Source organism: Zalophus californianus, chromosome 10, assembly GCF_009762305.2.
Source record: "Zalophus californianus isolate mZalCal1 chromosome 10, mZalCal1.pri.v2, whole genome shotgun sequence".
Classification (NCBI taxonomy): Eukaryota; Metazoa; Chordata; class Mammalia; order Carnivora; family Otariidae; genus Zalophus; species Zalophus californianus.
This window is the reverse complement of record NC_045604.1, coordinates 34,317,871-34,344,138: the sequence shown is the minus strand read 5'-3', so window position 1 is coordinate 34,344,138 and position 26,268 is coordinate 34,317,871. Positions and strand designations below refer to the sequence as shown.

Below are 26,268 nucleotides of genomic sequence, written 5' to 3'. Positions count from 1 at the left end.
AAGAGACATTAATGCAATAGTTAGCAGCAAACCTCCGCTAGGGGGATGTGCCCGAATGCTTGTTCTCTGTTTATGGGGCTTATGCAGTTCCATCAATATTGATGCCTGATGCCTTTGATTCTGACACTAATCATTGCTATGAATTAAATTTGCAGCCATATAATTAGGATTGCTATTAATAGGGCCCTGAGCTAAGCACTATGATGCCGCGTGTCTTTTTCTTGATAGAGAATGGCATCCTTGGAACTCTGCTAATGGGGCACACCTGGGATTTGCCAAGAATGATGTGAAAATTATACATTCTATATTTGTATTGGGCCTTTACTGAAATACCAGCAAGCCAACGTGAGGCTGGAGGAAAGGTTCCCTCCTGCCCACTGCTGTGGGCAGCAACAAGGTGTGTCTCCAACTCTTTAAAGTCGGTAGGAATGGCTATTTCAGAGCCAATGGTGGTTGCTCATGGTCAAGCCTCTGACAGGAGCTCATGGTCAAGCTCATAGTCCGGAAGGTCTTCCTTAAGTCTAACCTAATACGAGTTAGCTTAGGCTAAGAGACTGGATACTATGGTATCTTCTTTTTCAGACTTCAATGTGGCTATGAGTCAACTAAGGGAAGAGGAATGTTTCTTTATGCTCTAAGCTTGGTTGAAAGGGGCTGAGCCAAGCCCCTATTGAGAGGCCCCGTGGGGCCTCATTTCTAGGCAGATGATTGGGCAAGACCCACACTCACAACTGATCTTAAGGCCCCTCACCCAGAGAGCTCCCTGGACCACAGAGCACCAGTTAACCTCACACCTAAAAGAACCTGCTTCTACACGTGGTGGGAAAGAATGAGCTGTCTCTCACGACGAGATGCTTTTCTGGATAAATTTGTAGCATATTTATTTACTGGTGAACCTTGTCTGTGATTATGATCAGGCCCTCAGTTCAGCAGTGCCCCATTGCCCCATTCACCCTCAGTCTCAGTAATTCATTACGCACCCAAGACTTCTCTAACCTCTGCTAACAATAGAATGTGTGGTGACATCCCCCACACCTTATCACTGAGAATAATAATATGCACCCGTTGACATAAGGGATGCATTAGTCCCTGCTCTTACGACCTTCATCTGAAAATAATTTTTCCTCCAAATCATCATTTATTGATTTTTTTCCTTTCATATTTTTAAATCGTTGTGAGAAGACAATGGTTTGAGTTCAAGTCCTAACCCTACTATTTATAAAGCATATGACCCTGGCTAAGTTACTTAACCTCCTGGAAACTTGGAGTTGAAGGTGATGATAGTAATGTCTAAATCATAAAGATGTTAATAAAGTTCAGGAAGTAGCTAAATTGCTTATCACAGGTCTTCTGCACCTAAGAACAGTCCCCATTCCCCTCTTCTCTGTCTCCTGGCATGTAGACCCAGGTACAGAAGACAAAGGGGTAGCTCTCGGTACTCAGGGCCTCAGAAGAACACCACTTTCTCTGCCACCCATGCTCAGGGACAGCGCATGGAAAAATAATTCCTCCAGAACAGATGGTGTACTGGGACATGAGTTCCAGATGCCCTCAGTCTTCCCAACTCACCCTGAAAGACTAAACAGGGGCTTCTTTTTTGCCCCACTGTAGGCACCAGAGCTTCTGCTGTTTCTCCTACTCTCCAGTGGTCCAGGCTCTTGGGTGGACTGAATCTATCCTCGAGATCAGGGCCCCACAGCTCCAGCACTACTCACAAGCACGAGTACTTCCAGGCTGTGGAGAAAGGGGTGAGACCTTCTTACCCTCGTCTAGAATAGAGGCTCTTCTTACACAGGATTTGTATGCATTTCCTCCTTCTCCCCCCACACATACACTATACCTTTGACCATTCTATGCAAGTGCATACTTAAAGGCACATGTGTGGATAGACAGCAGTTGGCCAGTGGGCGCCATTAACCAGAGCTGGAGGTACTTTGCCACATAAAACTCTAGAGGATGTGTGGTTGAATCCTCAAGTACCTGAGTTTTTCATTAATTAGCAGACAAGAGTCGTACTCTTCCTATCTGAAGTTGAGAGGGGATAGAGGTTCTTGTTTGTTGTTGTCAGGCATGCTACTACTTTTGTTCTCACTAAGTAGAAAACATTAATCAGAGAATATTAGTCCTTTAATATTGGAAATTAACCTGACATTGGGCACCTACATGTTTACTCATAAACGCGTTCAAGCACACATTCAACATAATTATGCTCACTCCATTCGGTTCTCTTGTCACTTGCAAGATCTTGGATGATACAAACAAAGCCCAAACCTGACTCACTGTCTGAGGCAATGGCACGCACCCACAGAGCCTCCTGTACCCCCAGTCTTTCCAGGAGTCTAACTGCTCTGGAAGCCATAAAACATTGAGTAGCTTCAGTCTCAGACAGACTGATGGTTTTCCCAGAGGAATGGCCACAGTCAGAGAAACAGAGGGAAAAATATGCCCAACCTCCCCCTACCATCAAATCAAAGAAATAAAAAATCTGTCTCCTTGGTGCCTCCCCAATATTTATGTCTGAGCTCAGCAGACACCCCTGGGCTGTGGCCAGTCGGTGTATTAGCATTAGTCCATTACGCTTTTTATGATGCATGTTACCCACCCTCCACCCCCCTGTACAGCATTTTATGACTGTCCTTTTCATTTCTGGAAAGAGCTTCACAGAATGGCAGATGCCTGCATTTCCCCACTCTTTGGGGAGCTGTTTGTAGGCAGCCTGTCCCAGGCCATAAACAACGGGAGATGAACCACAGCCACTGGCAGTAAATGCATCCAAGGCCAAGGAGGTGCAAAGAGTAGGGGGGCCGGGGTAAGCTTGGTGCTGTCTGTACAAGGCCAGTGGCCAGTGGGTCAGGGCTAGATGTTACCCACAGAAGGAGAGTCATGGGGTTGGTGTGGAAATGGATGCCTTCCATATTTCCAAGAAAGCTCAAGGGCCACCCTCCCACTCTCCCTCATGCCTGTCTCCTCCACCGAGGCCACTTGTCCCTTAACTGCGATCAGAACCAGGAAACTTTCCAGTAAGAAGAGAATGCTTCCCCTTGGCATCAGTCTTCTCCTGCCTGTTCATGTTGCTACGTAGATTACTATGTACCACTCATCTCCCATCGAGGCTTCTAGGTCTTGGAGCAACTCCCTGCGAGCTTCTCTGCCTTCTGCCGTCCTCTCTCCCTGTGACACTCACCCCAACCTCCTCCTCCTCCTCCTCCTCCTCCAATACTCTTGCCCAAGACCAGCTCTTATCAATCAGTCACCACTACTTCTGGCTCATTACAACTTCAGCTGGGACTCTGGTAGCCATGGCAGTGATATTTATTTATTTCTGCTTTTAAGCTGCACCCACAAGCAAGTCACTCGTGACGCAGCAGGAGACAGCACCTGGAGCCAGCTTTGCGCTCCATAAAAAAGGCACCCCTGGGAGAAGAAAACCAAATTCTGAATGAATAATTGGCTTAGTAGAGATTTCAGATGCTTCCTACACACACAAACAGCAACCGAAAGCAAAGAATAGAGCAAAGATAACAGGGGCCAGTGGGATGTGGAAAAGAAAAGCCAGCAAAGCCCAGAATTATGAGTGCATCGACTAGTCTTCTCTCTCATCAGCCCCATCGCAGGGGCAGGACGTAGACAGGGTGGAGGTGACGTTCTTTTTCTCCTCCTTATTTGGTTTTGGACTCCACATCAAATGGAGACATGTAGATGAAAGTGATGTGCATTTAAAATGTATGTACACATCAGACTGCTGGAGATAGTAGCTATTATACTGCGTGTATGTTTTTTTGCAGTAAGCTGCTAAATTATTTATTGGGCACTGGGCTTTAATCTCATAAACCTGCTTACAGGCCCCAGGCACCAGCCGCCTGAGCACTGCATAAAACACAGACGTCGGTCGGGCTGCACAGAGCACTCTGGTGACTCTGCGAAGTGATTGTTCATTTTCGCTGGGCTTTTTCCCCCAGATCAGCTCATTAACAGCAGGCAGATCCAATGAAGAACCTTTTCATTTCCCCATCACTGAGAACTTGGAAGTTGATTTGTACCTCGTAGTAGCCTGAGCACAAAGGACCAGGGAGGCCGTAGCAAGAAGCTGCTCCAGAGACTGTCCTTAGTTGAGCGATGAGAGTCACAGATGAGGGAGCAGAGGATTCCAGGGCCACCGGACGTTGCTAGGATTGTCCCGAGCTAAGTGCCCTAAGCTATGAGTTCCCCCACACACACCCCCCAGGGCTCATCGATGGATGACCGGACAAATCATTGTATATCTGGGGCCTGAATTTGTCCCTCGTAAGTAAAAGTGATCTCCATTATCCTCTCTGGTCCCCAGTCCATACCTCTTGGTATGACTCTCCCCATCGTCTGTGCATGCCAAGATAATAGGAACACCCTTAAACCTGTCCAGTGGTTTGAGGAATATAAAGAGCTTTCATGTATATTTTACCCATTCCAAGTTCATGTAGTCACCCCAGCAAGCCCATGGGCTGTTCATCTTAGGGATGAGGAAACTGGCCCAGAGGGGTCAAGTGATTTGCCCAGCATCACCCAGCAATGACACTTACATTGGCACCTGGATGCCCATCCTTTGCCTGTTCTAATCATAGCCTAGGTATGTGAGCTCACTAGCATGAGTGTAGTGTGGAAACTGAGGCAGAGATCATTTCTGACAGCCAGGCCCCCTAGGGCTGTGTGGGGTCAGCGTTAACACCCCTGTCATAGAAGGATGCGCTCAAACCCGGGGCCTCTGCTCTTTTGAGCAAATGAAGCAAAGCCGGGGCTGTCTGGTTTCACCATCCACAGTACTGTAATCACCCACCCCCATCTTAGAATGCTCCTTTGCAAGGCACAGAGGCAGGGAGACCCGATAGTAGGTAGGACAGAAGTTGAGTGCATGGCATTCTAAACCTGTGTTCTAGGATTCAGAGGGACCATGATCTGCCAAAATACAAAATCCGAAAAAACAAAAAAACTGTTCTGTAAACATTTGCATGTCTATAATTTTTATATAGACAGCCCATTGCTTTCATCATCTTGATTCTTAAAGCTGTCTTTGATCCTAAAAGGTGAAGGCTCCTTGTCTAATGGCTTTTGAACGGTGTGCCTTTGAGCCCAAGAGTGACCACTCCACTCCCCCAATTCCACCCTTTTTAAATCAAAGCATCTTGCTCTCATCTATGTTTACACATGTCAGGGTTAAGGGTATGATTTTTTATTGTTGTTTAAAAAAAAAACAGGTTCAAATGACAGATGATAAAATGTTGGGCTTGCCTGCCCATCACATGGTATGTACCCCATGTGGCAGTCATGCGTACACCATTCTCACCACCTGCCCGCCCCCCCCCACACACACACACACACGTGGTGTCAGTGGCAACAGAACAAGGCAAGGCTGCAAGAACCTGGATCGGGGCAAAGAGGTGAGCCAGAAGGCCCAGGCAGGGAGAGCAGATGAGGCTCAGAGGTGGGGGAAGACGACACCAGCAGGAGACAGAGCAGAGGTCCCAGGCTTGGTTGCGAAGCCCAATCAGACAGCACAGGCTGGGAGAGGAGGCCAAACAGGTGGCTCCCGGGGGGTGTACCCAGGACCAGGCCAGGCTAGAAGGTGGGAGTCCTGTCTGCTGGCCAGGCCCTCACCCAGCCATGAGGCTGAGGGAGGGGAGTCCACACTGGGAGGGGAAGAACTGCCCCGTGGAACCCTGGCGTGTCTCTCTGCTCCTTCTCACGTGCATCATTCTTTCAGACTAGGGCCACCTCTCCCTTCCCCTCGCCCAGCTAACACCTTCTCTCATCTTCAAGATGCCATGGCATCACTGCCTCCAGGAAGCCTCCCTTTTGTGTGCGTCGTAGGCCCCCATCATGTGGCTGTCAGCAGAAGGGCACAGTAGTTAAGAAGAGTCCAGGTCCAAGAGCCAGGGTGCCCTGGGTCCACTCGCGATCGTGCCCTTTTGTGTATGGTGATACAGTAAGAGTCCCTTCCCTGTTCTGGGCCTACTTCCCTATCGGCAGCCTGGAGAAGGTCGTGCTTTTTGCCTCGCAGGCTTGTTGCGAGGGGACGTGTAAATGAGCGTCCACATGTAAAGCACGCAGAGCAGTGTCCACGAGAGAATAAGTGCTCAGGAGATGTTACCTATGATGATTGCATGTATTGTCGTGGCCCTTTTTCCCTTTCCCTGCCCCTCAGCAATTTTAAAACAGGGCCTGCATTTGTCGTCTCTGTCTAGAGTGCCAGGTAATGTAGCAGACACTCAGTATATGTTTAAAAAGGAAGAAAGGAGAGCAGGGGCGGGGGGAGTGGAGAGAGGAAAGGAAGGAAGGAATCCTAGGACCTGAACCATCTCCCTGCTCCAGTGTGAAGGCATCTTTTTGGAGTGAATCAAAGGGGCTCGCAGGTGTGCGCTATGCCTCTAAATACGGTAGGACTTAGGGGTTCCTGCTGGTGTCTGTGGCTGGCCATGGCAAACGATGAGGTTCTTCGGAAAGTGCAGATGATTCCAACAGCCACCCAGAAATTCTAGCCATTATTGCTGCAGGCAAATCCCATGGGGACTGGCCTTTCCCAGAGGGGACAATGCCATCAGGCTCACTCAGCTCACAGCCTCCCTCCTTTCAGTGCTCCATCTGCAAAGCCCAGCAGGTGCCAGGTCCGCACCAAAAGACAGTTAGTAGCAGAGACACCAAGGGGGTGGGGTGGGGGGGCTGCTAGGTGCCCTCCCAGACCCCTCTGTGATTCCATCAAGCTTCAAGAGTACAGAACTTAGTAGACAGTACTCCTCCTGCCAAGGGTTTGAAAATGCAGAACAATACCCATTATTAGGTAGTGTGCTCGTTCATACATTCACTCACCCATTCACAAAAGTGACTATTCTTATCAGTGTCTACTATGTGCCTTCAAATATATTACCTGGTGGTAATATCACCATTAATTACATGTGGCCGGTACTTCTCAACTGGGGTGATTCTGTGGACATTTGGCAATGACCAGGAGACATTTTGGATTGTTATGCGTGGGGCAGGAGGTGCTCCTGGCATCTGGTGGATAGAGGCCAGGGACACGGCCATCCATCCTACATGGGTGCAGAACAGCGTACACAACCGAGTGTTATCCTGTCCAAAAGGTCAGCAGGATTGAGGTTGAGAAACTCTGATCAGGGCGCCAAACATTTATTATCAATTATGTGCCCATCACTGTGCTAAGAGCGTCACATCATTCACTCCTCCTAAGCGCCCTGCAACACAGGAATGGTGATGGTGTGTGTATCTTTACAGATGAGAAAACTAAGACCTGGGGAGGCTAAATTATTTCCCCATTAGTTCACATAGTATGTATTTATTGGACAACTCAGTAGGTGGGAGATTTGGAGACCAAACCCAGAGGGGCTGGCCCCGAAGTCTGTGCTCATTCAAAACCATGCCAGCTCTCTGCACAAGGTCAGGAAGGAGAAAACATGAAATAAGTGAGTGAACGAGAAGCCTAAGTTTGGGGAGGAGAGCATAGTTGATAAATGCCACTGGGTATGGAAAAAGGTATTACTTTCCCTTTCCCGCCTCCTTCTTTCCTTCTCCCCCACATATTCTCACATGGGCGCACAGAAGCAATTGAACAAAATCCTTGAGGCCCCAGTTCGCCTTCAGGTTTATTTTGGTGTGGGTGGTGATCGGAGGTTGAGATTGCACCCTCCTTCCCCTCCCCACAAAATGTTTCTCATCTCACAAACACAGCCAACCCTTTGGCTGGGAGGAGGGTGGAAGTATTTCTCCTACTCCCGAGGTGTCTTGATAAAGATCTGCTCTCTGCCATCCTCCAGCTTCTCTTGCTGATTCAGTGCGGACTGTAGGAGGTGTGGTATTTTATTGGTAGCTCCTGCCTGGTGAGCTGTTTGGACAGGGGCAGCGTATGTAATGGGAAGAGTGTGCACTCTGAAATCAGACCACCTCGTTTCAAATCCTATCTTTGCCATCTACTAGGGAGACGATCTTGGAGAAATTGGTTAGCCTTACCAAGCTTTGGTTTCTTCATCTGCAAAGTGAGAATGATGATACCTACCTTGCAGGGTGCTTTGACCATTAGATGAGGTCAGTTACGTCCATCTTTTCGCATGGTGCTTGGCAAAGAGGAAGTACTGGGGAATAGCTAGCCAATATGCACCTCCCCCTGCCTCAGCCCCAGGTTGGCTTTTTCCAGGGCTCAGACAGATGGGAAGGGTTAGTCAGCGCACTTTCCTGGTGGGCCTCCCTTTCTGCTCTGGGTCTCCTCAGGGGCCCTGTGTGTAGGTCAGCCCGGGCGCCTGAGTCAAGCACAGGACTGACATCTTGCCCTGTCTCTGCGGTGAGTCAGCTGATGTAGACCATAGCCGCCACCACCTCCCCTGGTGTGATCATGTGAGTAAGAGTCATACGTATTTACCCATCAACTCAGCAGGGACCCAAAGAATGGAACTGAAGCATTAAGCAGTGGCAGCAGTTGGCCCTTTCAGAAGACATATCATTTTTTATGACTATAATTATTTTATTTTTTAATTTAAATTCAATTAATTAACATATAATGTATTATTGGTTTCAGAGGTACAGGTCTGTGATTCATCAGTCTTATGTAATACCCAGTGCTCATTACATCATTACATCACGTACCCTCCTTAATGTCCATCATCCAGTTACCCCATCCCTCTACCCCTCTCCCCTCCAGCAACCCGCAGTTTGTTTCCTATGAGTAAGAGTCTTTTATGGTTTGTCTCCCTCTCTGGTTTCGTCTTGTTTTATTTTTTCCTCGCTTCCCCTATGATCCTCTGTTTCGTTTCTTAAATTCCACATATCAGTGAGACCATGATAATTGTCTTTCTCTAATTGACTTATTTCACTTCGCATAATACCCTAGTTCCATCCACGTCGTTGCAAATGGCAAGATTTCATTTTTTTGATGGCTGAGTAGTATTCCATTGTATATATATACCACATCTTCTTTATCCATTCATCTTTGATGGACATCTGGGCTCTTTCCATAATTTGGCTATTGTGGACATTGCTGCTATAAACATTGGGGGGCAGGTGCCCCTTTGGATCACTACATTTCTGTCTTTGGGGTAAATACCTAGTAGTGCAGTTGCTGGGTCGTAGGGTAGCTCTAATTTCAACTTTTTGAGGAACCTCCATACTGTTTTCCAGAGTGGCCGCACCAGCTTGCATTCCCACCAACAGCGTAGGAGGGTTCCCCTTTCTCCGCATCCTCGCCAACATCTGTCGTTTCCTGACTTGTTAATTTTAGCCATTCTGACTGGTGTGAGGTGGTATCTCACTGAGGTTTTGATTTGGATTTCCCTGATGCCAAGCGATGTTGAGCATTTTTTCATGTGTCTGCTGGCCATTTGGATGTCTTCTTTGGAGAAATGTCTGTCCAGAAGACATACATTTTAAAGAGGAAATCATTTAAGACTCTGAGGCTCGGGCGCCTGGGTGGCTCAGTCAGTTAAGCATCTGACTCTTGATTTCAGCTCAGGTCTTGATCTCAGGGTTATGATTTTGAGCCCCATGTTGGGTTCCATGCTGGGTGTGGAGCCTACCAAAAAAAAAAAAAGACCCCAAGGCTGGGAGGGATCCTCAGGATCCTCAGTTATTGTCTTCACCACTGTCCCTTTGCCCTTCTCCTAGTGCTTCTCACAATAGAGGATTTTATAGAATGGATACCCATTCATTGAAAGCCTACCATGCACCAGACCCTTAGCTCTCCCCGCCACTGTAGCCCACCCTCCCATTGTGGGCACATGACCCTCAACCCACCTGGGGCAGGGGGGCATGAGCAATGCTCCAAGGACCCTCAGAAGAGACCTTCCTTATCTCTCTGCTGTCTTACCTGGGACCCCCTGAACGTCAGGGTCAGGAAGATCCAACTGGATGCATCACAGTATGCAGTATACTTGTCCATTTGTCATCTCGGTCCATTCTGATAGCGGTTCTAGAGGTGGATATTCTTACCTCCACTTTGAAGATGCAGTAAACAAAATTCCCAATAGATTATTCAGTCAGTAAATCTTGGAGCCTTTGACATAAATCCTTGGTTTGTGGTTCAAAGTTCATAACTCCTCATGATGCCTTGGTTCCCTTGTGTCCTTCCTTATATCTTAACCCAAAGTAGCCATTCGAACCACACTTTTGGAAGACTGTGGGTTATGGACCACAGGGGATATAAAGGGCCATAGAACGAGGGCCGTTTCCTCAGGTACCTACCATCTATTTGAAGGCATGGGATGTGTTTGCCTCCTTCCCACTTCCCCTGAAGACGGGACATGGTGCATCCTTCTCTCGAGGTTCTGGCCATGAAGCAACATGAAGCTGGGGAGATTGAGTGGTCTGGGCTTTAGCCCTAACCATACAACCATGACCTCGGGGAAGTCACCCTGGTCCCTTATTTATAAAAGGGAGATGGTGATAATTCTGGTTCCTGCTTCACAGGATTAAAGGGCATATTTAGTGAGATAGTGTATGTGTGGAAGCATCTGAAAAACTGCACACTGCTGCACAGATATAAGGGGTCAGTGCTCTCCTCTCCCTCACCGCCCCCCCATCTTACTAGGAGCCTCAGACCCTGAGGACACATTTCTGTTGCTCACCACCATTGTACCCTGACTGTCCTGGGACCAGGGCGATTACAGTTACCTGGTTTCCCTGCTGTCCCAAAGCCTAGCCCCTTCTCCCCATCAGTTTCATAGATAGCCTATGTGGCGGTAGGTTAAAATGCCACCCCCATTAAAAACAAAAACAGAAACCTAGCATGAGCAAGGCCCTAGAGAGAGAACCTGAAATCTGTAGGTTATTTACAAGAATATGTGGCCTGGTGATGCCCAGCAGGTGGAGGGGAAAAAAAAAAACCCGTGAGGACCTTGCACAAAATGTTGGTCATTGTCCCAACAGGAAGGGTCGCCACGGTTCAGGGAGGGCAGAGTACCCTGGGACCTCTTTCCACCGTTCTGGCTGCCCAGGAATGTTTTTGATGGGTGAGATTCTAGGTTTGCCTCCATGAGGTCAGTTGGAGGGAACAAAGCTGTAAGCACAGAGCAGAAAAGGATGTCAGACTTCGGGGGTCTCTGAGGAATGCATCCTGGTTGTTAGGCTCTGTGGCTACTACCCTGCCGCCTTCCAAATCCAGCCTCTCACACAGCGCGGAGCAGAGATCAGCGAGGTAACAAAACACATCTTCCTGTTGCTGCTCTTGGGCATGCCCCTGCCAGCCTGGGAGCCATTACCTTTTCCAGATGTGGAATAACTGCAGGGCTCATCACCCCTGGGATCCGTCTCCAAGGGACTCCAGGGCCTTTTACTTAATCCCCGTGACGGTCACTCACAATAAAGGAGAAAGTGGGAGATGCCGAGTAGAGGAGTGAAGATATCTGCCCAGAGACACAGTGAGCTGCCCTAATTCCAGCTCAAAGTTCTTAGGTCCGCCCAATGCTGAAATAGGCCTGTTGTCCCTCCCCCTTACTTCCTACAGGAAGAATTTTGTACGAAATCCCCTTGCCTTTCTCAGAGCAGCGCTCCATTCTTTAGCTACCTCTCTGCAGATGTGGGGGCCCTCCCATCCTCCCCCACCCCATTTTCTCCATCACCGCCCCCTGCCTCCAAGCCTCCCTTCCTGAAAGACGTTCTTGACACAGTCATCAAACAGCTGCCTGCAACACCTGCTAGCATTTTCCCTTGCAAAGATAACAGCCCAACTTAAAAAAAAAAAAAAAAATGCTAAGCAAGAAAGGCTACGGGAGGTGGAGTTGTGGGTTTGAAATTTGTTCGGTTCTTGCCAGATTACATTTTCTCTGCAATTCTCTGTTGATTCTCCTTTGCACTTTCCACGTTCTGCTTACGAATCCCCTCTTCCAACCCCCACTCTGAAAATCAAGAAAAGAAAACCTGTTTCGGGGCAAACTATGGTATCAACCTGTGGCTAGGATCTTCGTGCCTCAAAGAAAAGTCTCATGGGCCGTCTCCACCCACCCAAGCCTTCGACAGTGGAGGGGAAAAAAGAGAGAGAAATGGAAGAGCCGGTCTTTCTCTCCTCCTTTCCTGGGCCTCCTTCCAACAAATGCTGATGCAGGCTGATGAAGATAGGGTTCTCAGAACCTGTGCCTAATGACAACTCCCGTAGAAAGTCATTACCTGAGTGGCTTTTCCAGCCCTGTTCTTATACCCTGGAGTCTCTCCTGTTTATTCCAGAAGCCGTCATAGGGAGACCCGCCACATCTTTGCTCATCACCCCAGTGGTTGCTAAGCCTTGATGGATGCCTACTCAGCGGGCCCCATCATGCTGCCCGCAAAGGGCTAGCCTGCTTGGAAACAGCCAGCACCTCATCCTTACCCACACTGTCCCTCAGTGCCATGGGATCCTGCTGCCCAGCTAATTCCTCCTGCTGCCAGCTAGAGCTCAGATACTAAGCCTAATATTTTTTTAAGCTAAGTCAAAAGCAATGGATTTTTTTTTTTTTTTTTTTTTTTTTTGCTTTCAGACAGAGGCCAACAAGGAATGAAGTGGCAGCTTCAGGAAACTGAGCTTTATTTTGTGGTTGCCAGGGTATGGGAGGCCAGTGAGGGCTGAAGGGGTTCAGTTACGGGAAGCCGAGTTCAAAGGAGCTTTGCGAAGGTCAACCCGAAGCTGTGTTTGTGGGAACCATCAAACCGATGACTCTGCTGGTTTTCTATTGTGTCATGGAAAAGGCTTCTAGGGAATTCTTGCCAAGTCTTTAGAAGAAAAGATATATATAGCTAAAGATGTGTATATTTATAGCAAGATGTATGGATATATTCATGCCAGTCATGCCCATTAGCTCTGCAGGGAGGAGGAGATGGCTCTAGAAGGAGAGTACAGCACCAGGATCTCCCTGCAGCTCTTCCAGGCCCTTGGGAGAAGGAAAAGAGAACATCACGGAAGGTGCAGGGAGCTTTGGCTTTCATCCCCAGGGGCCCCCTCCAGGACCGAGAGAAGCTCCCTAGTGGAGGCCAAGCCTCTGAGCCCCGAGTTTTCCTTTGAACTATTCAGGCAGGTCCCTGCGGTCTAGAGGACATCTTGGAAGGATATCTTTCTGGGGGTCTGTGATCCCTGAGTAACCTAATCTTCAGAGCGGAGTGTGGGAGGCAAGGAGTCCATATGGGATTTTGCACGGATGCCGCGGGGGAGGGGGTGAGGCCCAAGGGCTTGATGCCCAAAAGAAGGGAAGGAATGGCTCCCGAATTCATTTGCTTTCCACCTGTGGGAACAAAGCTTAATTGGACCGTTGGCCTTGGAGGGGCCCAGACCCTGATTTTAGAGGCACTGGGAGACTTGCCTGCTTAGCTGGGACCATCTGCTGGGCCTCCCCAACCCCCTCCATGCCCACCCCCCGCCAGATCCTGGAGGAACAGCTGAGGCTTACTGAGAATGGGCCAAAGATCCTTTCCAGAATCTCCCGGGAACTCCGTGATGTGTGTGTATGTGTGTGTTTGTGCATTTATGTGTGTGTGTGGTGTGTGTGTGCATGCACCTGTGTGCGGGGTGTGTGTGTGTGTGTGTGTGCATGCACCTGTGTGTGTGTGTGTTGCATGTGTGCGTGTGAGGTATGTGTGCACATGCACGTGCGGGGGACTGTGTGTAGTGTGTATGTATGTGCGCATGTGCTCTTCCTGACTTCTCTCCACCAGGGGACCTCTTGACGTGGGGAAAGCAGCTGGGCCCCTGAGTGAGTTGGGCGGCGGGCTTAGCTGGGCGTGCCCAGTATCTGGCTCTGCATCTCTCATTCCATCTCTATCATGTCAACAACTTTCAAAGTTGACTGAAGCGTAACCGCTTGCCTCATCCCCAGTCCGTGTCCCCCGTCCCCCTCCCTGCCCACGCCCACCCCAGTGGAGGCCCGGGGTGTGATGAGTAAGTCAGGCTAATGACACTACACCCACCTTATGTAGGATTGCCCTTGGTATACCTTGCTTGTTTCTGAAGCAGGAGGTGGGGATGGGAGGCAGGGGATCATTGCAAAACCCGTTTGGCTGTAGCTGCCACCCGAATCCCTCCCCCGCCTCAGGCAGCCGCCCCCTCCTCCCCACGCAAATTGACGAGCTTCCTACTAGCAAAGAGACCCAAGGTCTAAAGAAAGCATACAGGTTGGCAAAATGAACAGAAGAGTTGTGACATTCTGACGCCTCCCCTCCCTCCTCCCACCGCAGCCCCCGCCACCTGGCCCGGCTCCCCACGCGCAGCCTGGGACCGGGAGGCAGCGGGACGGGGTGGGGGGTGCACAGTGCGCCGTGATACTGCAGCTGCAGCCAGCTGCCCACCCCTTGGTCTCCGCCACTCCATTTCTTTCCTGTGGGCAGCATCTCATGGCCGCTGATGGTCAGCAGAGTCAAAGAGGCCCTGCAGACCTCTCCTCCGGCTCCCTCTGCTCTCTATCCCCTGCTGCAGAAGTGGGGGGCGGGGAGAGGAAGAAGGAGACAGGAAGGCAAAGGGAGGGTGAAATGAAATGTTAGTGACATTCAAGAAAGTGATTTCAGAGGGCCCCACTGCCCCCTGCTCCGGGTTCAGGATGAACCTTGTCTGCTTTCTAAGCCATCGGTGACTTCTCCCCTGTCTGAGTCATCAGACCCTGGCGCCCCCACCCCCTTCCTTCCCAGGCACACAGGAACACATGTGCCTCTCTTGTCCAATGGCAGGTCCATCTGTGACCTTTATTCCTCTGACCTCACCCCTGGAGGGGAAGGGAGCCCCGGAGGAGCTTTCACTCCCTGTACCCGACTGAATAAATCCCGCCCCCTTCCACCCTGGCTTCAGCCTTCCCAATTCCTCCAGGTTCATGGGAGGAAGAGAGGAGAGGCTCTTTTTCTGGGCCAGGAGGTTGGCAGCCCCGGCTGGATTCTACATGTGGAGAAAGCCTGGCGGGAGCAAAGTGTCCCTTCTTCTGATCCCAGCCCGTTGGCCTCGGCTGGCTCCCCCAGCCAGGGAGGTGACCGCCCTGTGAAGTTCTATTAATTCATTAGTCCGCCCAGCAGCAGATTCTCCCCAGAGCCCGGCTGAGCTGCCCCTCCCCGGGGCGCGGGCGGTAGGCAAGAACCCTGCCATGCTGGATGCAAACTCCCTCCGCAGCTCTGCTCAGTCTAAGACCGGTCTTCAAGCCCCTTTCCCTTCTCATAACTGCAGGGGACAGCAGAAGGGCTCTCGTTTTCACGACCAACCAGCAGAAGATGCCACTGCAAGGCCCTTCTAGAACTAACCTTCCGTAAACGGAACTTCCAGAACACTCCATTCGTGTGGGCCAAGCAAAGCACTTTTAGTAGCTCTGGAACTGCAGTCAGTTAAGCATCTGACTCTTGATTTCAGTTCAGGTCTTGATCGTGTGGATTTTTGGTGGTCCCGATTTCTCAAGGAAGAGACCTGAGCTGGCCTCTGGTCTCCCCTGGAGGGGTCGAGCCGCTCACTGCGTTTGGAGCCAAGCTAAGCGCCGAGCTAGACTGAACAGGCTGGCCGTGGAAAGAAAGAGGACCGAGACTGGGTAGCTTAGCTTTTGTTCAGGTAGCAGCTGGAGCAGGGAGGAGATGAAGTGAGATCGTAGAAAGAACTTCCAACATCAGCCGGCTTCTCAGGGGAATATAGGCTTTCCTTTCCTAGCAAAGTTTCCAAATAAGAAACTTGGAGGCGTACATTTGCATCTCGAGTTATTTTTCCGGGCAGGATTAAAAAACACATGTTCCCCTCGGATCTGTACACCAGCACTTCCCAACCCTAGCCCCAGCCCCGGTCCCTACCTTCCCAGCCCCGCAGGGGCCTGGTCAGCAGATGGTGGCAAGAGGTGGGCTCTAGGAGGAGGGGGGCTCATCGGAGAGCAGGGGTGACATTCCCCTCCCAGCCCCTCGCTGACTTCTGACCTCTGCACCTCTCTTGCTGGTGATCCCTAAATTACCGAGCTGTCTAACCCTCTCCGGGGAGGGGAGGAGCAAACAGGGCTGACTGGAGGTGGAGCAGAGAAAGTATGAGGTGGAGGTCGGGGGTCATTTCACAGTATGTTTTGGCAGAGGAGGCCTGTGGAGCAGCCAGGGGGATCAGACTTTCATCCTTCCAGAACTTCCCCAACAAGGAAAGCAATGGCTGTCGCTTGAGCGTGATGTGGAGCATGTGCTCTGGGGAGCAGGGACTCACCCCTCGGGGTCCGCCTACTGGGAGGATGTGAAAACAGTCACCAGTTACCGCCTGACCCTGTGCTCCCCCCCCACCCCCACAACCCTTCTTCTCAGCCTGGGGAGGTGACCAAAGTGTCTGGGGAGGCCACGGGCTCTCCTTGAAGGGGCTGCTCTGGAGGAGAAAGGCTCCTCAGAGCCCCAGGCAGGACAGAGCTTCTGGGACGTGCCTCATGGCTGTCCACAGCGCCATGTTGCTGCCGAGAACCACACGTGCAAATCTGCCTCCTGTGCGGGTACATTAAGGTCTGAAAGGAAAGAACTGGTCACAGGCTCAGGCCTGGAGGCTGGTGTTTTCCTGCTGAGTGAGCGCTGGGGTTAGGGATGGGGATAGAAGGCTGGGAGTGTGGGGTTCCAGAGGAGCCAGCAGCCCCCATCATTCCTTCTCAAACCTGGGCAGAAGGGCGACACCAAATGCTTCACCTGACCAGGGCCAGAGCAGTTGGGATTCTTTCCCCTGCTGCCTCTGCTCTCCTGCCCACCCCCAGCTGAGGTGTCTTCTGCCCCAGCGCCCCATGGCTGCTTTGAGGTGGGGGGCAGTGGCCACAAATACTCCTGAGGGGCAGCAACTCCATACAATGAATTGGTCTTAACTGGAGCAAAGTCTCCAAAGATGTGGGCCATGGTGTCGTTGCGGCCTGTTCCCAGGCTCGGTCTGCCACTTGCTAACTGTGTAACTTTGGGCAAGGTACTTTACCACTGGGACTCAGTCTCCTCATCTGCAAAATGGGGATTCACTGGAAAAAAGGTGCAGAGTGCATATACAGTGCCTGACGTGTAGGAAGCGCACGGTCAGCGTTAGCTGGTTTTTTTCTGTTTTGTCTCCCAGCTCTTCTCTGTCTCTAACACAGGCAAAGTGACAACCCAGGCCCAGGCAGCCATGGCCAAGGCATGGACTGAGCGACGAACACTTTCCCCTCACCCTGCTCTCAGCAGGGTGCAGAGGTGCCCGCCCAAGCCCCCGACCCCAGCCCCTCTCCTACTCCCTGGCGCAGAGGCGTTTCCTCTGTTGACAGCCTGAAGACAGGTCATTTTTCTTCTCTTCCCATATAACGGCCTTTACTCCCCTACTCACCATCCCCTTTTCAAACCTTAATGACTTTAACATACACACAGTTCTTTAAAAAAAAAAAAAAAAAAACCAGCCCCCAGTGAGCTGCCCCAAACCTCTTGTAGTGAAGGAGAAACAACCCAAGCACATGTTCACAAGTCACTGCTTGCGATGACAGGGGCCTTGTGCTGATTTCCTCCTCTGTTTGAAGCCCAGCGTGGGGGCGGGGCGGCAGGCGGCAAGAGGGAAGAGATGGAGGGCTTGGGTACTTGGTTGTTCCCTTTGATCCTCCTGGAAACCCTGTAGCATTGGGAGAAATATTTCATCCTGGGAAATCTTGAAGAATAAGAGAGATGGGTTGCGCGGGTGGCAGGGGCTATAATGCGGAAGGAGAATGCTACCAGATGACCTTTTCTCTCCTTGAGATTCTGGATCTCCACTCTGCCTGGTTTCTCTGGGCAAGGGAGGGAGGAGATGATCTCTAAGGGGAGACTCCAGCTCAAAAGTATTTTTGGCTTTGCTGAGGCCTCCTACCCCAACGCTCAGGGTTTCTGTCTCTGGTTTCTCTTCGTGGCTTGCCCTAGGAGGCGTGAAGGCCGGCACGGCCCGGTACCCTCACCTTCTCCAAGGTGAGCCTCTCCCCGGCTGCCTGCCTACCTCTGGCCATCTCCTGACCTCCTGGGCTGGCATCTTGTCTGCAAACTGAATACCCACCGGATGGTCTTTTGGGGGGTGGAAGATGGGTACTGCCTACCTCTTGGTTGCCTCCCCAACCCTTCACCTGCCCAGACTCAGGGCAGACTCCCCTTCCAGGAGGGGGGAGTTGACTGATGACAGGGAGGGTCTGGCAGCAGGGAGGGAGGGCCCAGGACTTGGAGCCCCTGGCTGCACACACACCTCCCCTCCTCCACCCCTCCTCGCAGGGAAGCGGAGCTGGCTGGAACCCAGGTTTTCTTCTAAGGCAGAAGCAAATGCACCAAAGCCGCAAACTTCCCCCTTGACCGAAGACGGGAAAGTGCCTGTCTGACCTCATGTTATTGGTGCTATTATCATCATTATTGGTAATATCACCATCATCATCCTGCAATTTACCGGTTTCAATGGCGGGGAGGCTTAGGCCCCCTCTGGGCATTCATGTTAAGAGAAAATGAGTCATGGCAGTCTCCCCACCCCTCTCCTTCCCCCCTTACCACCCACGGGCCTCACCTCCTATGCTGTCACCACAGATTCTCTCTGGCCCCTGCCCAGCACACCTTCTCCCTTGCCGGGGGGCGGGGGCAGGCACTGTGTGGCAGGGTTAGATGCGGGGGTTGGCCCCTCTGTTATGGGATGGTACATGTCCTTCTTAGAAACAAGAAAAGGACTTCAACCCTTGCCCTAAACCAGTGGTTCTCAAACTTGGGCCTGTATCCACATCCCCTGGAGACCTTGGTATAGTACAGACTGCTGGGCCCTGCCCCCAGAGTTTCAGACTAAATGGATAAGGGACCAGCCTGAAAATGTGCCTCCCTCGGATGCTGATTCTGCAGGTTCCCAGATGCTGGTGCTCTCATTCTGGGGACCACACCTTGCAAACCACTGTCCTAAATCATCCTAAATTGGGTATTTTGAAGGGGTGAGCCACCTGAACTCCCCATCTCCTCCCATCCTCACAATACAAGTGTTTGCACTGTGCCTCATTCAGTACCCTCCCAATTGCGTTCCCAGCCAGGGGGCGGAGGGCGCAGGTGCAGTGTGAGGTAAGGGAGTGCTGCTAGCTCTTGAGCATAAGGACCCCTTGGAGAGAAGGCAGAGGCAGGCAACACCCCCATCCCCACCCCCTGAAGATTTATTCCTTCATTTGGTATTTTAGCCTTCCTCAGGGGGAGGCTGAGGCCAGCCTGACTCACTGAGTAAACCTTTGTCAGGAAGGCTGGGCCCCAGCCAAGCTCTCCTCCCTCATTCTTTCCCACCTGTTCCTCTAGCTGAGCTTCAGGTTCCGCAGAGAGTTAACAGTGTCCCTGTGCACACTGTCCCCATGCCCATGAAGGAACACGTGCCCAGGGCACACTGTGCGCACTGATCCTCAAAGCAAGGCTCCCACAATTCCGTGCTGTAGCTTTTGCCCTCCCCTCCACAACAAAGAGCTCAGGGATTCTCCAGAAGCAGTGCCCTGGGAGCAGAGATGTCCTCTTTCATCCCTCTGCTACCACTTCTCTGTAGGAAAAGGAGGAGAGAGGATATGAAGTGACACTTAACTTGAGCTCCTCCTACATGGGCAGAGCCCATGCTAGATTCGTGTACACAGTCCACTTACCCGCACGAGTGTCTTCTCCCTGATGCTTGTTCTGTTCTGCCTAAAGCCCCAAACTTCTTTTAAGTAGCAGGTTCGAAAGCTCAGGGCACACACTACACCCAAATAATAAGAGATGGACGAGGTCTGGCCCGGCGGGCCTCAAACTTGAGGATGTATCTGAATCACTGAGAGCTTTGTTAAAATACACTCGCTGGGGCGGGGCCTGAGAATGCGCTTTTCTACTAAGTTCCAGGTGGGGCTGATGCAGCTGGTCTGGAGAGCACGCTCGGGGAACAATTGGTCTAGTTCTCCGGCCCACTGATGCGGCTTTTTGCTGGCTGTCAGTCCCTGTTTCACTCCATCAGAACACCTTCCTTTCACCCCTCCATCAAATGATATCCTTTCTGAGTTCTTCTGAGTTCACTAAGGAAAAATGTGACCAGTTTGCTAATTCCATGTTGTTTCTTCATTCATTCAAAAGATAATAATTATTATAGTAAACACTCATGTAGTGCTTACTAAATGCCAGTGTCCTGGAGCTTTGCATATATTAACTCTTTTAATCCTCATAATGACACTGTGCAGTGTCTGTAATTATTATCCCCATCTTACAAAAGAAGCAACTAAGGCACAGAGAAGCCAAAGCTACACGTTAGGCAGAGGTGGAGCAGGGATTCAAACCAGGCAGGATGGTCTAGAATCCAGACTCCGAACCAGTCCCTGACTAGCTGCAAGTCATTTATATGTCAAGCACCATGCCTAACTAGCGATAAGTCGGGACACTGGCTGGGTGAGGTGGGAAGAATACAAAGGTGCTGGTCACGTTTTGCTGTGTATTAACAAACGGAATATGCCATAGGAGAGCACCAAGACCCAAATATGTCCACGGGCCAGGGCCTGAAGCAGAAAGAACGAGTGACTTGGCCCGGAAACGTTGGAAAATGCATCAGAGAAGAGTAGGCATTCGAGCTCAACTTATAAGAATGAGTTCTCAGGTGAAGAAAAGGCTGAAGGCTGCTCCCTAGCAACAGCCGGAAGCATCCGGGCAGACCCTCCATGCACGACCGCAGCAAGCACAGGGCCTGTGAGCAGGTCGGGGCTCCAGGAGGAAGGGAGGAGGCACAGAGGGCCAGCCACTGTGGAAGTTCGCAAGGGCCAGTGGTAAGCGATCTGGAATGGCATGCTCTACCGTTGGACTTTGGTCACCAAGGGAGAGCTATTTAAGATCTTGGAGCAAGTCAGGGACATAATCGGATGTGTAATTGTGAGAGAGAACTCCAGCTCCAGGTTTGAGCATTTGATCAGCATGGGCTGTGTGCCAGACACACCAATAGTTGACCTCCCCCTGCTGTTTCAGTCACTTACTTCCCCTGAATAAAATCATTCTTTCCTTGGCACTTTCTGCCTATCAGGACAGTACCCCTTGACTGTCTAGTTCTCACCTGGGGGCTTTCTCCAGTTATATCTCCCATTGTTCTCAAGACTTCTACAACTGCTGTCGACCTCATTCTGACCTTCTCGCTCATTGTCTCTGGGTCTTATCCTCTATGACCTCAAGATATGTGGGTCTTATTCTCCATATCCCCAAGGCCTGTTGTTGTATAGCCTCAAAGCCCATGCTTGGGTTGACCAAGGCTTCTTCTCTGGCAAGTAAGGGTATGCTTGGATACATGGGAAATACAAGATGGATAGTGGTTGCAGCCCGGCCCAATACCCATGGCAATGGCTCGGGCCCAGAGTTCATTAGAGGCCGTTTGGACCTCCTCTGCAGTGCTCACCTCCACTGCATTTAGAAGGCTTTGCTGGGCCCATCTAACCTGATGCTTATCATCTGACTAGAAATGCTGGTAGGAACTAATGGCAGAAGCAACATCCTTCGAGCTTCTTTTCCTCAGCTGTGAAATGCCGGGAAGTCTTCACCCATTATTCAACAGATTTTTGTTGTGCATTAGATCCACCTGGCTTTGAAAGCATTTTGCAAACTGTAAAGCACCAGACAATATGAGGTGGAAGGAGGGTCCATCAGGCTGGTGGCTTCAGACAGAAACAGAATTGAGCCATCCATCAATTCACTTCAAACAAAACCCCAAGATACCACTCAACGAGGCCAACCCGTGGCCAACCCTAGAACCATCCCGATGAGTCCCTAGGTATCTTTTAACTATCTTTTGAACCGTAGGGTCTTACGTCTTGGGCTGTCAGGTTTTCTTAGGCACTCTCTTAGGAAGACTGCCTTTCTTATATCCTTTCTCCAGCCTGACCCTTGCCCCTGGGGCCTCAGGTTGTAGCTCCCATCCCCCACTGGGGCTGTGGCTCACCTTTCCAGATTTCCAGCCCTTTCCCCGGGAGAGCAGTAACTACTGGTGCGGAGGCAGCGGGCCCCAGACCTCCCAGCAGAGGACAGAACCAAGCAGAATATAGAGCTCGCTAGGCGGCCTAGAATTTGAAGGGGTACAAAGTTAGGCCTTGTCCACCGCAATAGGACCTTTCCGAGGTCATTTTCCCTCTTAGTCCTCTGGCAGGCCATGTAGCCTCCATCCTTTCCTACTCGCATGCAGGAGCCTTTGTGCCTCCCATTCAGAGGACTCGGGGTGGCAGACATGCCAGCCCTGGGGGGGGGGGGGGGTGAAGGGGCAAAGAAGGAAGGACCTCCTCCCAGAAAGAAGGGCTCCACTGGCCCAGCAACTGGCTATATTCCATACTTGGATCCATGTTTTCCCGCCAGGTGCTGAGCTGGGATGAGTGGACCTGGGTGGAAGACCCCCACTCTTCCTGACCTGGCATATCCCTGTCCCGCACCCCGGACCTGTGCTCACCCCTTAGCCTTCTTTTGCATTCTCCCTCAGTCTAGCTTCCGAATCCTCTTCAGGTAAAAGGGTCTCCACGTGTTCACATCACTCCTCATACACCTCCTCCCGAAGATTTCTACCAGAGCAGCCGGTCTGCTCTCTGCTGGAGGGCTGGTCAGCGGGCCACTGAGTTCTGTTTCCTACAGGGTCTGGGAGCTCCCACGGAGTTGCCAGAGTGCAAGGTTCCAGCCGCAGCTGGCTCTAGGCGGACACAGGTCCCCCAAAAACAGCAATGGGCCGGGCCCGGCCAGAGAGTTCCTGGTCCCGGGAAGATGTCAGATCAGCCGGGACCAGATCCAATTTTCCTTGCATCCCAGGGACATTGAAGGAGACTGGGAAATACAGACTCATTTCCTCGGGGAGATTCTCCTGTGCCCACCCCTGCAGTCTGGGGAATATGGCTGGCTAATGCTGGTTCATCTGGTAACATTTTCATTGGCAAATCCCCTGCCCACCCTTGAGACGGGCTCAGCATACACACTGGGTCCAGAACTGGATCGGCCAGGAGCCAGAGCCTTGGCCCTGAAATCTTGGCCAGACGTGGCAGCTTCGTACCTTCGTACCAGAAAGGACTGGTCCTTTCTCCCCACTGCAGACGGATTAGAGCGGGAAGAGGACTGGGTGGGGCCGTGCGTGGATCCTGGCTCTGCCGTGTGCTCGCTGTGTGACCTTGAGAACTTCCCTTGCCCTCTCTGAGCTGTGATGGTCTCATTTCCTAATGAGCATCATAGTGTCAGACCCGCAGGACTCATTGGAGGATTAAATACGGTAATACATTCACATGTAAAGCGCTTGGGGAAAGCTAGTTAAGTCGGAACCTAAACGGTGCTCAGAGTCAGGGAGATCGAAGCATAGACTTGGTGGAACCCTTGGAAGGGCTTGCTGACCCGACATGCTTGTTGGTAGTCGTGGGGGCAGCAGTCCTGGGAAGCACATCTAGCATTCCCGGTGCCACCTCAGCCTCTAAGTTGTGAGCATGTATTAATTCATAATCCTGCACCAGCCCATTTTACAAATGAGGAAATTCGACTCGTGGAGGTTAAGTCAAACGGCTCCTTAAGGCCACAGCCGGGAGTCCAGCTTAGGGAGAAGGGCTCTGGGCTTCACTCTCGACCACTGCCTTCCACTACCCTCCACTCCCATGTGCCACGGGGGCAGCTTCAGCCCCAAGAGAGCAGGGACTGACTCAGGGTCACCCAGCTCTTAATCTCCTCCCTCCTAGGCCTGGGCTTCTTTCCATGGCATCAGGCTGATCGGCCACATTCCTTAGGAGGGGCTGGAGGACTCATGCTCTGTAGCCAGTCGGCCCCAGGGCAACTCAGTTACCCCATCTTCTCTGCTGCTTGAGAAGGTGTCCCCTGAACACAGAGAGCAGCTTTGTTCAGGATCCTAAGGTGCCTGCCAGGTAAGGCCCGAGCCCAGCCAGCCCTCCCTTCGGTGCAGATAAGCAATGGACTCGGTACTTTCTGGGGGCACTAGGAGGTCAGCTTCCTCTGCCTCCAGAATCTTTTAGAAAGAGAAGACAGCTTCTTTGGGACAGTTACCACCCCAAAGCTCAGAGGCCTTGCTCTCCAGCAGTGAGATAAGTGTCAGGGCATGGCCTCTGCTCCACCTGCCCTTGCTGAGATCAGACCCTGGGGAGCCCTGGGTGTCACCTGCAGAAGCAGGCCATGCTGCGGGCATCTGGAGCGGGCAGAGGCTTCCACAACGGAAGCAGAGGGGGCAGCAGTAAGTTGCAAGTACTGAGGAGTTGTTTTTAGGGCAGTGGCAGGGCAGAGAGCTAGGAATAGAGAGAACAATGCATACCCTCTCCCGAGGCCAAATGCAGGCATTCCAGGCTTTCCTGATGGGATCCCACCTGCCTTTCCAATTATACTTCCCCCAGCGCAGAAATGTTCCTCTATGAGGTAACAGAGGCCCCAGAACAGAGGCTTTCACATAGGTGTGCAAGCCTGATGTGCATCTCTTTCCCAGAGCCACTTTTCATGATGCTCAGGCTAATATTTACTGAGCACCTACTACGTGCCAGGCACTGTGCTAAGTGCTTCCCATTCTGTTTCTTATTTAATCCTCACAACACCATCCTATCAGGAAGGAGCTATTGTTATTGTCACTTAATAGTTAAAGAAATTAACGTTTACAGAGTGGATTAGGTAATTTAAGCAAGTTTCTTAAACTCACGCTGTCTCAGTTTCTTTACCTCTAAAGTGGGGAATAACCTTCCTAATTGTGTTTTGAAGATTAAATGAGATGGTGCATAGAAAACATTTAGAATAGTACTTGGCCACAGTAAGCCTTCAGTAGAAGTTAGCTATGATTATGAGTCTGATTACCATTAAGTCTGAAAGCACCCCATTCTACTCCCCAAATCCTTAAATCTTAGTAGTGCTTTAGGCTCAAAGAGTGGCAATGCTATCATTCTTTGATACGGACAATTTGCCTCTTTCCACGTTTGTCAGGTGCCAAGCAGACTACCCATTTACCTTTAATCTGTGTTCCCTTGTCCCATCTTGCGGTCAGATTGCAATCCTTGATGAGATGGTACCTACCACCCATTACAGGACCACTGAGAGTGACACCCCCTCCAGGAAGTCTTCCCTCCGCAGTCCCACCTGATCCCCGAATTCCCAGCACCACTACCATCATCAAGCATTTGCTCACTGGCATTGCTCCCCGTTATTTTTCTCTCCCTGTCTTGCTCTCTTTACTAGATCCTGGGATTCTCGAGAAAAAGGACTGCATTTTATTTATCTTCTTAGTGTGAGGATATTTATTACGAGGAGGAGCTTAAAGCACCTGTTGGTTAGTGGATCTCCCAATCATGGTTAATTGATCATTAAAAACAATACAGATTAGAGGGTAGAAGGCATTTAGGTCCGTTCCGAAGGCCAGAATGATTTTGGGGTCACAGAATCCCATCGGGAAGGCTATTTGATTTTGCCCCCCAGACTCATCACGTCTTCTTGTACTTGGCTGAACTAGCCCCTTTATGAGAACCCCACAGATCACTCTGGCCTGCTAGCCAGCCCCTTACCCCCCATCTGGCAGGCAACCCACCCCACAGGGCCCCCAGTTCCCCTGCCTCTGTGGGTGGCTGGGTCTCTCCTTCTGGCTGTAGTTCGGATCCCAGCCGCCCCCGCTTCCCCTCAGCCTGTCAATCACCAGTCTCTGGAGATGGTCCCCAAGGCCCATCCTATTCTCCCCAGCTTCCAGTCACAAATGACTGCTCCAAGGCAGGCTGGTCTTTGTTTAAGTCCCTTTCATTTGACTTTGGGCTAAAGAGGAAGATAAATGACACTCTGTCTCTTTAAGGTAAAAAAGAGCCATTTAAAAAAAGACCTCTTTTTTTTTGCCTTTTAAGAGGAAAAAAATCCTCCAAGTTATTAGGGGAAAGAAAATCATTTGACTTAGGCAGCCTCTGGCAGTCTGGTGATGCTGAGACAATATACCTGTCAGCATCCATCAGGTTTGGAAAACAAAGCCATCTGCATATGGGGAAATGAAGGGGGGCTGGGGAGTGAGAAGATGTGAGGAATATCTAATGAGGGATACACGGGGCACTCCACACCTAGCTGGAAAAGTCCTTGGAGATCCTGTTTCTGAGCTTGGCAGGGACCAGAAAAGTCCAGACATTTAGGAAGGGACTGATAAGTGTGGAATTTTGAAATTTTTTAAATAGTAAAGGTTTTTAGAGTTTATCCAACCTAAGCCCTTTGTTTTTGGGAGGGTGGGGGGTAAATAAAGTCAAGACCATAAAAGAGAAGTGACTTGCTCAAAGCCACACTTGATCTGAGCCAACACCAGGACTAGAGTTGGCTGTCCTCGGCATCGTCGGTTTTGTTCTCCTCTGCTGCCCGAGGTCCCCTTCCTCACCTCTTTCTAGTCTTCCTCCACCCCCATCTCCCAAGCACTGCCCGGAATCT

The 26,268-nt window shown here is 50.9% G+C and overlaps 1 protein-coding gene across 13 annotated transcripts in view; it reads left to right on the top strand.

Annotated features, from left to right (window-relative positions):
• Positions 1-26,268, top strand: part of PLXNA2 (plexin A2) — a 205,508-nt gene that overhangs the window by 42,050 nt on the left and 137,190 nt on the right. Inside the window, exon 4 of one of the 13 annotated variants that reach the window (XM_027610560.2) lies at positions 1,612-2,379. The exons of the other annotated variants lie outside the window; for them this stretch is intronic. Coding sequence (XP_027466361.1) covers positions 1,612-1,671 — 60 coding nt within the window. The 3' untranslated portion in view covers positions 1,672-2,379. Of the gene's footprint in view, positions 1-1,611; positions 2,380-26,268 lie in introns of those variants that run through there. 13 annotated transcript variants of the gene reach the window in all.